This window comes from Empidonax traillii, unplaced genomic scaffold, assembly GCF_003031625.1.
Source record: "Empidonax traillii isolate 1590-97213 ecotype Southwest subspecies unplaced genomic scaffold, ASM303162v1 scaffold295:size639837, whole genome shotgun sequence".
Classification (NCBI taxonomy): domain Eukaryota; kingdom Metazoa; phylum Chordata; class Aves; order Passeriformes; family Tyrannidae; genus Empidonax; species Empidonax traillii.
In genome coordinates, this window is record NW_020955488.1 from 331254 (window position 1) to 346455 (window position 15202).

Here is a 15202-nt window from a genome sequence, read left to right on the forward strand (position 1 = left end):
TCACAGATCTCCAAGCAGTGGGGCAGCCACTCTACCTCACTGCTCCTGTGTGGGCTGGACAGGGAAAGACAGGAGTTTGTTCTTTTTCATGATGGGGCTTTTTATTTTGAACCTGGTTCTTAGCAGTGGAGGGACTCCCCAGAGGCAGGACTGGCACTGTACCTGCTCAGCTTGCAAGGCAATCTCGCTCTGTCTGACCATCCCAAGCATTCAACACTGTAGTTTGTGACTCAGCTGGAGCCTTTTGTATTTCATGGCCCTTCTTCCCAACGCAGAAGCCAAAGAGCTGCTCAGCTTACACACGCACCTGATTTGTCTGAAACAGTCTGTTAATAAAGGGCATATCACAGGGTCATATGTACAAGTCAGCAGCACAAGTCCTGTCTATAATAATCCTGCCCAGCTGGCTGATGCCCATCACTACATCCTAAGTTTCCAGTGACGGGCACTATCCCAGCCCGATGCCCTTGGCATGCTGGGGACAGGCTGTGGCCACAGCCAGTGCGTGGCAGCCCTGGAAGCCTGCCAGCTCTAGCTCCTTTCAGGCTCAAGTGTGGCATGAGTCTTCAGCTTCCCATTTCCACACACTTCTTAACTGCTTCCTTCATGTTATTTTATTGGTGTGATTTAAATTTTCTGTGACATGTTTTGGCACTCAAAAATATTCCTGCTGCAAATGCCCTGTGTGTATGTTCCTCTGAAATCTTCCTGTTTATTTTATTTTTTGTTCTTAACAGCCAATGTCACTAATCACTTTTAGAATCACGGACTAATAAAAATATTCATAAAGCAAAGAATTTCCCTACATCCCAAGCTCTTACGACCCATGGGATATGCCTCCTTGTATGAAGGGCAGACTAAGAATTTTTTAATCCTTTCACCCTGTTTACAAAGCAAATCTGGAAGTTAAATGCTTAGAGCACTGGGAAAACCACAGCCACTTGCATAGATTGCACTGTGATTTTGCAGGCACACTGTAAAAAACCTACAGACAAAACAGAGTGTTTGGTGAGCCACTTAATGCATTGTTAAAAACCATCAGGTTTCTCTGCCTAACAGTCAGTATTTTGGTTTTTAAAATACTGATTTAATTTTTTGTCAGCACAGTATGTTTTTTACTAGAGCCAGCAGTTTACAAGCAGCAGGAACAGCAAAAAAAGAGTCTCCACCCAAATATTTTTTAACCAATTCTTCAGACATACATGCCAAAATAATTGGATGGAAAAAAATCTGTCATTTAAACAAGAGTGCAGGAGTAACACTTTTGTGCTCCTTTTCCTCCTCAGCTATCCATAAACCAACTCCTTTTCAGATTTTTCCTAAACACAGCTCAGCAGCACAGGCCAGACAGGCAAGACTGGCTGCACAGCCAGGAGACCTTGGTGTGCATCACCTTCTGGAAAAGCTGCAGTGAGACCCTGAAGGCTTCAAGCAAATGAAGGACTATAAATGTGTAATTTGAGCCATAACCTTCTTCAGGCAGGTGATGTAATTTGATCTTTCTTATGAAAAGTGTAAATGCACAGGGATTGGCAAAGCCACATCTAGGGCCTGAGATTTGGGAACACTGTACAAAAACACATGATGCAAACAGACGTCCAGCCTCATAAATATCTGCTTTACAGTTACAAAGTGACAGCTGTGAAAATTTATCAAAATATTGTCTCCTTTTCTTTTTATAAGTCTTGGAAGGAACCCTGTGATAAATTTAATTCTGTTTAAATTAGAAGAGCTCTGGACTGTGTTTTTCCTGAAACTGGCACTTGGTATTTTTGACTTTCCAAAACGTTTGCTTCACTCACAGTGCTTGAAAGAACAAACACACACAACATTGATACTTATTCTGCAATATGGCAATAGTCTTGCTTCTTAATGTCTAAAAATACTCATGCAAATGTATCACAATTTATTGGCTAATGATTACATTTTAAATTAATTCCTCATATGAGACACTGATCATGCTTTCCCACCATCCTTCTGTCAAAATACAAATCTTACAGGCAAAGGTGAACAGCAGCTTTGGGCTGTGAGTCAGCTCCATGGAGTTCATTTCCACAGGAAAACAAAACTGTCTTAAAGCAGAAACTGAAATATAGTTGCTATGAAGCAATAAATCTACTGCACCTCTGTGAATTGTAAATCACAGGCAACATGTAGTTTAGAACTGCTTCTAATTAATGGCTTCTTCTGTACTGAAGGAATTTGGTTTTTAAGAGTGCTCATTAAACATTTTAGATTCCCTTCTTAAAGAACTCTCCTTTGTGAGTCAATAACCACAACCTTTGAGTAACCCAGGGCAATACTGCTGAGGCTGGTTCCCCTCGAGTGCCCATGAAGAACAGTTTGCACATGAAATACAGAAGCAAAGCAATAAGCAGGATAGTAAATACCCATATCCTCGTCCTGCTGATATGCAGCCAACTATCCGCTGTAGCACAGGAAGACCCTTCAGTAATGAAAACACGGCCTTGCTCAGGTGTCTCCAGTGTACCTGCAGTCATGGGTACAACCCACGGGCCCTCTGCTGCTGCAGACCCTGGGGCTTGACTGTGCCCAAGCCAGCTTTGGGTAGGATTGGACGGAGGTTGTGTCTCAACATGCCACAATGAAATGCTCACATGATCAGAGCTCTGGACTTCAAATTAGAGGGAAAAACAGCAGCATTAACTAAATAGCTATATATCTACTATAAAGTATATCTATATATATACTAATATATATATCTATACTAATATATATATCTATAATATATATATACTAATAAAGTATATCTACTGGTTTCTGCAAGAAGCTGTGACACTGAGAAGTCAACCAAAACCAATGGATAAAAGAACACAGAGAGGTGAAAACAGAGGTGGACACACAAAATCAAATCCTGCCTTTAATGCACATAATTCCTGCTGAAGTTTATGGGACATGAGGACAGGGCAGTGAGATGAAACTTGATCTACTGATGTTGGCTCTGTACCACTTCAAATAAATGAATCACGGCATCAATTATTAATAAATTGATATATACTTTATTATGCACAAGAGACTAAGATGACATGACACTGTGGTTATCAAAACTGTACAACTGTGCATTTCCACAAGTCTCTGAAATACTGAATGTAATATGAAATACAAATGGGGTGTTCAGACTGGCCACAGGTATTAGCAAGTAAATTTCTCCCATTCTTTGATTTAAAAAAGCATCTGACATTTGCATCTTAAAGAAATATATTTATTTTTTCAAAGGTGAGAATATTGTGTTTGGAACCGGTAGGAACATGGCAGCAAAGATGTGATAACACTATGAACATCCCTACGAATGACAAACAACAACAGGGCAAACAGTCACCTCACACGAAGGGCTGTCAGCACAACCAACAGTACAGTCTTCTTGTGAAGCATGAGGTAGATATACATAACAGAAAGAACAAACAGGAGAGGAAGGGTTAGAAAAGGGCAGGGGGAAGGTTACAATCATCAGCATTTACAGAATTTTGCAAAATCCATTTCCATGTGGAGTATGCCACAAACACAGCCTAACACAGAAAGATCTGACCTCTTGAGACATAAATATAGTAATGTCCAAAACCAAATGCTGTAAAAGGTTAGAGTTAGTGATTAGACAACACATGACAGAAGAAACAGTCTACTTTGGAGTTTAAGTACATTACTAATAGCTTTTACAGGCAGAAGGTGTCCCTTTTTAAGCCCAGTCCTCCCATTCTTACATAAAAAGTTCCTTTGCACTTGATTCCACCATGCTGAAATTAACCCCTGACTCCATCCCTCCAAAATCCTGCTGTACCACCCTCCGTTGGGCCAGCAGCATCTCACCGGCCTCCCATACCCCACAGGGATCTGCTACGTGAGTCCAGCATGGCAAGACTACGTTGGACAGAGGTGGGAATCAGTGGCTGAGCAGTTACCATTCGGGACCTTGCCACACCACACACAGAAACTCTCAGCAGAGACAAATGGCTGCTATAAAAATACAGCTATCAGTGTATCAGTACTCTGAACTGAGGGCAGCTTAACAGCTGCTGCAAAGTACTATACATTTCTGTAATAAAGCTATTAACTGGGAATGCCCAGGTTTGGTTGTCTCTCTCTTTAGTGAAGCAGAAATAGCTGTTCCATCTGCTAAGTAATCATTTTGGTAACCTCCAATAGACAATTAATTCAAGCAGATTAAAATTTCTGAATTCAATAGCTGAGTACACCAAGTTCAGTTAATTTAAATTGTATTTCACATATCAGTCAACATATCAAATCTTTGACCTTTATATATTTTTGGTTTATCCAATGGTAAATATAACTCTGTAAATTATTTTAACATTACGGTTTTAAAGAGATTGATAATGCAGCATGTTTCTCTCAAAAATATATAATTATCTATTTTACAGAGAAGTTTTCAACCTGTCTGTCCCAACAACCAAATCTAATATTTCCTATCAGAAACTGCTTAATAAAATATCTGAGGAAGGAAAGGGTTAAAACAGGGGAAAAAGAGTTTACAAAATATGTAAATTTCACAGTAATTGAAATTAAACATTTCATATAGAGTAACTTACATTTATCTAAAACATTTAAATATATCTTTATACAGAAATTTAATGTAGTAAAATATAGCTATGATTGAACTTAAAGACTCTAGTCTTCTTTGAAGACATCTTTAAAGACTTTACACATAGAATATGCTTATACAATACATTCTGCTGAAGGTTAGGCAAAGCGCTTTCTTTTCAACCACACAGGTAGCACATTCATCCTCCCGACACCTCGTAACAGAGCCAATCCTGCAAACCCCTACGCATGGCAGAGCTACGCCCACGTGGCAATCTGTCCATGTGACCAGGACTTCTCACTGACCTGCTAACATAAAGCATTTTTGCATGTGTAACTCTGTGCACCAACTACATGCTGAGTCCAGCATGTGCTTCTAAACAGCAAGGATGAGGCGTGCAGTTACTCACATGTGTAAGTGTTTGCAGGATTAGTAACAGATTTGATTTAAAGTGAGCAATATTCTGCCTTATCCTGGGCACTTAACGTCTATCACATCTCTTGCACTTCAACCATCCTGGCATCAGCAAGGCACAAGTGTAGAATAAGCAAGAGACCTGCAGCTCAGACTTCAGAGCAGACTATCACTTGAGTGTAATCAACTCCCTTCCTCTCTTGCAGAACACAGGTAACTTTCACTAAAACTAATGAAAGTTTTTACTCTCATTTTTAGAGGAAAACAATGCTTTTTTTTCCTCAAAGGAGAAGAATCAGTAGAACACATTACAATTAAAAAGTGGCAACCAACAGTCAAATAATTACACATTGAAAGTGTCTTTTTTTTTTTCATTTAGCATCAATTTGAAGCTCAAGATAAGGCAAGGACACTAGAAAATACTGTGACAATTAGTACCTTTCTGTCATTTCCATACTCCAAAACTACTTTGGGACTATCCAACTCCATTGTTCTTACAACAGTTTGATACAAACAACTGCACAACCATCTTCAGAGAACAGGCAGTATTCTGCACAAACAACATGTTCTACTGTATATTCTTTGTGCTCTCAAACCCATCTCTTATTTCAAAGGGCTAGCTAAAGGATTAGAACCAAATCAACTTCTTTATCTCCTCTATCATCTATAAACTGAAGAGACAGTTTTTTTTCATATATATATATATATATACATAAACATTTTATATTTTATGTGTGAAAGGGACGCTGAGCTAATTGCTAATTGTTTAAGTGGTAAGTTAGGCTCTGTATACCTAGGTATACATCTACTTGCATAAAGACACTGTCATTAAAGATACACACACATCTATGTTAGTGCACAAGACAATTCTTTGTCTTAATGTTTGTGTGTGCCTGTATTTGGTATAGCAGATTAAAAAAAATCTCTTACTAAAGAGCTTTGGCCCAAAAAACAAGAGAGGGAATGTTAGAGTGTGCTCTTTTCCGATTAGCAAATCAATGCATATTACAACAAAAATACCTGGAACAAACTTGAAGCTACAAACACAACAGGAAAGCAAATGAGATGCTGTAGCTGTAAGCTGAACAAAACAAAGATTACTCAAAAGTGGCTAAATGTAGCTGAAATAATAAAATGTTATTAACCAAAGAGATCTGACCTTGAGGCTTTCTTGCTTAGACAAACAGAAATCCTTTGACCCAAGATCATCTCTGTTCTCTGTATCTTGTGTAGTGACAGGACAAGGGGTAATGGCTTTAAACTGAAAGAGGGCAGGTTTAGATTGGATATTAGAAAAGAACCTCCTTTCTGTGAGGGTGGTAAGGCACTGAACAAGCTGCCCAGAGAAGCTGTGGCTGCTCCATCCCTGGAAGTGTTTAAAGCCACACTGGACACCGCCTGAGCAACCTGGTCTAGTGGAAGGTGTCCCTGCCCACAGCAGGGGGTTTGTAGCTAGATGATCTTTAAGGTCCCTTCCAACCCAAACCATTCTATGATTCTATGATTAAATTCCCTTAATGAATACTTTGTGTCAATGAGAAGGTTCAGGGAAAGAAAAAAAACCGTACAAAGCAGCATTTTTCCAAACTGGCATAGATTTCACATTGAGGGGCCCGCAGACCCCTAGAACAGGTTGCAGTACTGTAAAATTAGTAGCTTTGTCACATGTAGCATAACATGCTAACAAGAGCCAACAGGCTGTGTTCACTCATGCATTGTGTGCTCATATACACACTCAGACACACAGTGGCTTCCCCAAAAGAAAATCCGTCCTTTTTTTTTTTTTTTTCCTCCTGTAGAAAAATCCCTCCTCATTTTCTTCAGAAGCAACCAAAACAACCCTTTTAACTATAAAAAGCTGATGTCCACACACAGTCCTTGGAACCTGTGTGCTCCTATTCTGCTCCTCAGCTGTGTCCCCCCAGGTTAGGTGGCACTGCTGCTGGAGCAGGGGGTGCTCTGTGTGCTGCCAATGCTGTGAGCTGCACTGCTGTTCTCGGACGCTGGCGGGGACGTTGGGACCTGCTGTCTTCCTGCTGTTTCCCCTGAAGGAAAGGGAAGAGAAAAAGTGGGGTCAGGAGAAGGGAAATTGAAAATGTTAATTGTCATAGCAACAGCTATCAACTCCTTCCCAGTCTTCCTCTTTTGGTGGTCTGTATTTCCATGCAATTAATACATTGAGGGACAGACCTTTAAACAGAGTATTGCTGAAAATGCTACTAGACTTTGGTATCTTAACATTGCTATGCACATGGGGAAAACAACAGTGCTGTTTTGCACTTTAAAAGCAGCTGATGGAAACTGCCAAGATAGATGCTGTCTACCTTCTGCTGTCAGCTGTCACTCAATGGGTCCTGTTACAGACCACTTTATAGCTTTGCTGTCTCCAGAAAAAAGGCCTATGAAATGCAGGCTTTCATTTTAATGGCAGTTTATAGAGCAGCATATTTACTAAAAGTGGAACTGAAGACAATGTTCTTCAATCAGCTGGACACCACATATCCTGAGACACAGCCAGTTTTCCTCATGTAGAAAAACACCAGGCTATCCTTAAAGCTTGACCTAACATAATATGCAGGAAGTTTCCCTATAGCTACCACAGTATGTGCAGCACTTACGATGTGTAACAAGAACATGTCTCACCATTTCTTGTTAATTGTTTGCTGACAATAAATTAAAAGCCCTTCGTTATTTAGATTGCCAAAACAAGCACTAGGATTTAAAGGCAGATTTATGGCTCCTGATAAAACCTAGATTTCAGTCTGCTTTCCTCATACCCCTTCTGCACCTGTGACTGGGATTCCATGGGAAAAATTCAGCTCTCAACTAAGCCTGAAAGTAAAAATTGTGCCGTTATGTCAATGCCCAAAAGATCATAATGAGACCACATAGGAAATCAGAACTGTGGCATTTTTTAAGTTACAGTGCTCAAATCTGTAACCTTAGCAATATCACAAAATAGTCTCTTCAAAACAGATGGCAAGACTTAAGTTTATATAATGTGCACTGTAGCTACCCCCTCCCTTGAGCTCATCTCTCAGGATGTGAACCTGTGATCTCAGCACAGTAACACAGTCAGACTGCTGCTGTTTGAGCTGCAGACCTGCCGTGGCAGCCAGAAACAGCACGGCTGCTTTCCCAGCAAAGAAGCAAGACATAAATGTTTTCCCGGATCATGGGTAGGAGCAACTAGGAAAAATCAGAAGCCTCATCTCCTGCTTCATGAGTTTATATTGAAGCAGCTCTCCTGCTTCATATTATCCTGTGTTTTTCAAAACCTGAAGCCATGGGTTGGGTCTGCAGAGCCCAGTTTTTCTTCCATGTTCTGTATTTGTCAGAGATCCTATTCCGCAGTGATTGCTTCAGTGACAGGTTGGAGGCTGGAGGCACAGCCTGCATCCAGAGGGTTACAGTGCCGGGACGAGACAGCTTCCTCCCACAGGAGCTGCTCTGGCACATCCCCATGCCCTGCGTGCTGCTGCCCAGCTGCCAGAGCCCAAGCTCCTCGGAATGTGGCTGAGGAGGAAGTGGTGCCTTTAACGCTTTGTGGCTCAGACCACAAAATATCCTTCTGCAGGCTGCTCAGTACTCTGAGGTCTGCTACAAACAAGGGAGGTCTGAGGATTTCTCACAGCAGAGGTTGCAAGTGCTCTGTGTAATGGAAACCAGCAGGTTTGCTGCTAGCTGAAGCCACAGCTGAAGTGCACATAAGGCCCCAGAATGCACAGCTCTTTGTCTTACACCTCACTGGTTTAGGAATGGGGAGGAAAGAAGGGATGGGATGGGACAGGACAGAAAAAACAACAAACTAAACGACTAAACCACATCGCCCAGGAGCACAATGAAACTTTTTAAAAGAGGGTGAGGATCTTGCTTTTAAATTCAGCATTCAGTCCAGCATTTACTCTTGCGAGCAGAGTTTGATTCTCTTTTTCCCAGTATAACAAAAAACTATGTAGCTCATCCACGAGCAGTGAATTTCTGCTCATAAGCAGCAGGTCAGAATCTACCATCAGTCATCTGCAAATAAATCAAGTTTCAGTTCTAACTTGCTTTGGAAGTGGCTTTGCAACCCATCAGAATAAACTGTATCAAATCAAAGTCTGTGTCATAGTGCTGTAAAAGCTTTCATAAGCCTTGTTTGGATGTTTCTTCCCCTCCTGACTCGCTCCCTTCTTCAGTTGTTTGTGTACAAGTCTTCCTTCCTTTTGTACTACAGGATATATTTATAAAGGCAGTGACAAGCAAACTCCCTTTCATTAAAACAAAACAAGGGAACACAAACATCAGAAAGCAGCGAGGGGAGGCGGCAAACCCCCCTCCCCAGCCGCAGGAGAAGCCACTCGGGCGGTGCAGAGGAAGGGCGGCCGCTGCGCTCCCCCAGTAGGGCCCCTGGCCCTCGCCTCTCTCCCCACAGCTCTGCTGTCACCCATTTTACAAACCACATGGTTACACACAGCGTTGGTCAGCCTCAGCACGTCAACACAATCTGTATGCATTTAACCATAAATTCATTTATAAGCTAAACACACGTTGTTTTCATTTTACAGCAAAGTGAAAGCACAGCGCCGGAGTCCCTGCACAAGCCTACAATGGCTCTCACTCTCCCCTCCCGCCTCCTCTGGAAAGTGTCCTAGGAGGCACCTTCCCTTCTGTTTGGGTTGGAAGACTCCGTCCTTCCACTCTAATTCAATGGCCTGCACACTACCTCGTTTCCAGAGTACGGTCAGCAGCTCTGATATACCACAATATATCACAATCGCTTGTTGAACAATAACAATTCTCAATGTCCTCAAGGAAAAAAATCAATCCAAATCACAGTGATGTTATGAACACAGCCCAGCAACTACATCTGGACTGGCTGATTTTTCCTGTATTTTATTTCCTCAACACCTAGCTAACCGTAGAAAAGCTTTTTTTAAAAGAATATTCAAGAAAAGGATGTAAAGAAATGTAAACTATCACTAAAGAGGCATTCTCCATCTGTCTTTTTCATGTAAACAGCTTCATGTATCTCACGTTACCGAACCAGAACTGCTCAGAATGGACATGTTTCATCTATTGACAGTAAACAAGCTTTTACCCATCTGAATGCAACAACATGCACTTTATTATTCACACTTAGGAAAGCTGCCAGTTGTACTCCCTGTCCAGGAAGTCTGAATGTTTGCTTTTCTATCTCCATTTGCCAAATATAATTGGTTGCTATGTCAGTTTACTTTAAATCAGATTCCATAAAAAAAGGGAGAAGTGGGGGAGGAGGGACACTTTTAATTCTTGGATTTTAGAACAGTTTATCCTCTTAACTTGCAACACTGCCTGAAGGAGGAAAGCTCGTTTCCTAAGAGAACACAGGGACAGATGTTCTCTAGCACAGTTTAAAAGGTTTAACACTCTCATTAACTAATCAGACTTGGGCATGTGCCTTCCTAAAAATACTCAATTATCCCTATTAAGACAGATATTACATCGATACATATTCATATGGTTAAATTTTGAAGGGTTTCTGCATCCATGCACACTGCAAAAGTTTTGATCCTCTACAAGACTTTCAGATAAATGGGGTTAATGGTGGCAAATCTCTGCTATTTCCCTTTGCCCTTGGGTCTTCTCCAGGCAGGACCAACACCTTTCTCGTCCTTTAATTGACTAGGTGAAGGATCAAAAGCACAGAGTCCTTTTGCAGAGAAGTCAGCTAAAATTTCTCCTCTGCTGTTCTGATATTAGCTATCTCTCTCTCTTCTCTTACTACCTATCTTAGAACATTTGTACTCCACATTGAATTGTTTCAGAAAATCTAGAGTATTCTGAAGCACAGTTTTGATGCTTTAGCAGAAATTTTTCACAACTGAACCCAGCAAACTACCTACATGAAAAACACTCCACACAACAATCCTTGTTCAATATCTGGAGATTACCTTCTACCTATTGTGGAGTTCCCTTCTGCCATCACTTATTTGAGGGTTTAATGTTAATGGCCCATCAAGAGAACAAAGGAGCTCGTTCATGTAGCACTGTTACCAGCAGACATACTGATAAAAGTGTATTGGTAAATCTCCCTACCGGCAAAAAGGCGGCCTTTTGCTGCATTGCATACAGCACTTCAGCAACAAAAATACCTTACTTCACACATCCCAAGCTGCCATTCGCTACCAGCTGTAGCTTTTATCTGTGCTCTGAGTATCAGCAACATACAGTTTTAGAATGAACTCATATTTTCCAACCTTTGGTCTAAATCGCGTTAGAAACCCAGTACTACTTGCAACAAAAGATGAGATTTCAGAAAAAGATTCAGCAATACCTAAATTCTCTAATGGCAAAAGACAGCTACTCTGTAATGAAATTTAGATTATCTTTCCCCCTCCTCCTTGTGTTAATGGAAGTCTGCAGCCAGCTCTAAAATGTTTCCACTGCAGCTGGATTATCTTGTCTGCCACAGCAGTTGCCCTCTTAAGAGACTGTCCCTGCCAGAGCCTTGGCTGCACCGTGTTCCAAGTTGTGCTTTGTAGATACAAGATACTATGCACACAAAAATTATGTGCACAGGAACATAGGTTCACTCTCACAATCCTTTGAAAATCTGAACCAGACAACTTCCTGGATAATTTGTATAATTTCTATGATTCTCTAAATCTGATGAGTTACAGTGTCCCCCCGTCCTTTCTTCTATTTTCATTTATTACTTTTTGTCTGGTCTTTTTCTCCACTTATTTTCATCTCTCAAACACAAACCCAGAGCAGCTGCCCTCTCCACTGCTTGTATGCGGTCGCTATGACTGATGTACTTTGCTAATATAATTCTTTTAATGGGATCGGTCCAAGTTCTATTGTTGCCGTAAGATTTATCGTGCTGGATTCCCAATGTTCCTTGACTACAGACACACAATTTGCGTCTACAGATGGTTCTGTACATGAACAAAGATCAAGCAAATGCAAGAACAAATATAATAGAGGTGATTTAATTTTTTTGTTGTTAATAAGGGTTACCTATGGAAATTACCTTCTTAACTTACACATTTACTCACTGAAATTGTGCTTTCTTTTCTTCCACAATGTTTCAGTAGTATATGAGACAGAATTATACAATTTATACACATTATCACAAACTTTAAATTTTCCACATTTGCCTCAGTTCCAAACAAGTTTCATACACAGCTGATGCATTGAGAAGTATTAAACTGCTTATACAAAACTGTTGTACTGCCAACTGGGAAAAAACCCACAGTTTTTTTTTCCAAATTAACATAAGCTCCTGGGTCATAATATTTACAGGAGCTCTGACCCAAAAGGGCCAGACTCTCACTCCTAAATAGCTTCCATGAGGTTTTGGATTCCAAAAAAACCAACACCCTGTAGCGGGCTGCAGGCAAATTCCACTGCTCTAGAGCGGCACAGGTTTGGAGTAACTGACTTCTCATTTTGCCCACCTCCCAGAGATCTTGGTAGGGTCTTGTGAGGTCAAAAGTGGAAATAGTTGCGAGCAGAGCACGCTCTAGGAATCCTGAGATACTCCCTAATCCACAAGTAGCCAAGGCCACATGCTGGAAATCATGCTGGCTCCACCAGTGTCCAGTCTTTGTCTGCACCACCTTGCAGATGACATGCAACAGAAAGCTCCCAAAGCTCTCTCTTCTTCCAATACAATATTCTATTTCTGCTAACTTAGTTTAGTAAGAGAAAAAATTCTAAGGAAAATTATCTATGCATAAAGGCTGCACCAAATTCAGGCACATTGCTGGTTATTTGGTTGGACACAATTAAGTAAGATTACACATGACTTCTACAAATTGAATGTAATAGTTGAAGACTGGAGGAATAAATAATTGGGGCAAAAATTTCAGGTAATCAAGGCCCAAGAAAAATTTTCAAGTCTAGTTATATTCACAGTATGTCTATGGAAATAAAGCATTCTCCTAACCATTTGGCCCACTCCTTATACACATCAGCCTAATGAAGTAACTACAAAAAATTTTAAAAAAGCAGTATGGGAACCAAAAAGAATCCATTAACTGAAATGTTAACTAAATTTCAAATACAGAGATGCTACTAATGATAATGCACAAGCCAGGAACACTCAGAGTTTTACTTGTGTCCCAGGTGAGTTTTCAAGATTCGCATTTAAAATTATTTTAGTAAATTTTAAATCATAACGTCTAACATGTCCCTGTAGGGAAGAGCGGGTATCAGTTGGCTGATACACAGTACAGGTTCATGGGAGGAGCTGCTGGAAAGCTCCCCAGCAAGAGGAGAGGGCACAGAATAAAAAAGCCCAGGACAGCCATTGCTGGCTCCCCTCCCCTTCAGACCACACCACGTTTCCTGCCGCGTGACCTGCTCTGTGAGAGCCCCACACTCACCTGTGCGAGAGTAGATGAACCAGAGCGCTCCGGTCAGCAGGGCCCCGATCACAAAGGCTGCAAAGGCAATGCCCACCACAGTCAGCGTGTCCAGCCCGTAGAACACAGCTAAAGGTAAGCACACAGAACACAGGCACTTTTCATTATCAGTGGCAGACACTGCTTCACAAAAATACCCCCTTACACTGTCATGGGAGAGCTTTTCCAAAATTCATAGTTAATTAAGCACCATTTTAAGGAACAGACCAGCAAATTTGCGTCAAAGAAATAAACGCAAAGCTTTCAGAGAGTGGCTTCAGATCCACCAACTGTTCCACATCACAAAGCAAAACCCCAGCTCAGCATACCCAAATCTGGAAAGCGTTGCAAAAATTAACCATTTTCAGTTGGTTGTTAATAACTTGCTTTTAATTAAACACTCGTTTATCTTAAAAGAGTGTTTTAAAAAGGCTGATATTTCTGGCAGAAGATGCTTTTCACTTAAATGGTCTAACATTCTAGCAAACTTTCCCCTACATCTCCTGCAAGTTCAGTCTGAAATCTAGGTGGAGAACGGAACTGCTGTTAAGAGGAAAGAGATGCCAGCAAAAAGTCAGCGAAAACATAAATAGAAGCAATTGTTTTTCACATTTGGCAATGCTTTCAAAAACTAAAATTAATTCCAGAACACAAAAATAGAAACACATACACATGCAAACCACTTTCTAGGGGAGAGGCCCTTTTGTAGGACCATTTCAAGGGTAACAGTTCCTGGATGTATTGCCCCCTAATGCTAACCATCCAAACAGAAAATCTTTTGGCTTCTGTGTTTTTGTTTTTGGTAATCAGAAATACTTCAAAAAATAATAATCACTCTTTCAGCAATCATTTGGGAAAATTTCTTCTTACAAAACTGATTTCTAGTTGTAGTACATTTAATGTCTCCCAGTGCACAAAATGGTTCTGGACAGTGAATTTTACTGACTGCTCTGGCCAGGAAATGAGCCAATTGGATCTCAGTAGTATCCTTCAGCGGAATTTTCAGTTCTCAGAATACAACCAACACCCTCACTTTACACAATCCTGCACCCTGCAGATGTCCCTAAGGACATCTCCTATCCCTTTTTGACAAATGTTTTCTCCAGCAGTTCCTGTTGGCAAGGACCTTCAGGACCCATTTCTGGGTACCTGTGACCTAGTTTGCATATGCAATACCTGACACATAATGGCTTAGAAGGTTTTTCTCTCATTTCTTCCATGAGGTTATTTCTGGTTCTTTTGGCTACTTTCAGTCATTTTAAATGCAAACAGAAAAGACTCTCCTAAACACAACTGTTTTTTCCACTAGGCACCAGCCAGTGTCCTTTCCTCTTAGGAGGAAACTTAGTGGAGAGAAGCAAGTCCCATGGAGAAGTGGCAGAAGCATAATTTCTCATAGCCATTGCTATTTTGAGCAAATTTAGTCCTGAAGGCATAGGAACATGAACAGAGGAAAAAACCTTCTTTGCACTTCCTCTTCTAAATTCCCTTTTCTCCATTCATTCTTGCTTTTGGCTGCAAATCATCTGTACCTTCCTGTTTATCATTGCCTTCCAGTGCTGCTCCTTTTCTGGGTCATTAATAGACCCTGATTAATTCACTACACCAAGACCAAAGAAAAACCAAAGAAATGAATCCATATCAAGTCAGTGATCTCATCTCCAGCATGTAAGCGCCGGTGCCAGAGTAACTGGGGATGTGGCCAGCTGCAGCACGGGATATGAGCGAGGCCTGGAATGGGACACAGGTAGGACACAGAAGCTCTGTAGGATCTTTGCTGCTCAAACACAGGTATTGGGAAGCAGTGGCCTCATCAGAGAAGGGGGAAATAATGCACACCTATCAGCAAATGAACTTG

General features: G+C 41.0%; 1 protein-coding gene across 4 annotated transcripts in view; it reads right to left on the reverse strand.

The window, feature by feature from the left end:
• Positions 1–6759: 6759 nt before the first annotated feature.
• The window catches only part of TGFBR3 (transforming growth factor beta receptor 3), a 112380-nt gene continuing 103937 nt past the window's right edge, over positions 6760–15202 (reverse strand). For all 4 annotated transcript variants that reach the window (XM_027890722.1, XM_027890723.1, XM_027890720.1 and 1 more), the window contains exons 16-17: positions 13327–13434; positions 6760–7014 (exon numbers count right to left, since the gene is read on the reverse strand). In XM_027890722.1, coding sequence (XP_027746523.1) covers positions 6896–7014; positions 13327–13434 — 227 coding nt within the window. In that variant the 3' untranslated portion in view covers positions 6760–6895. The remainder of the gene's footprint in view (positions 7015–13326; positions 13435–15202) is intronic.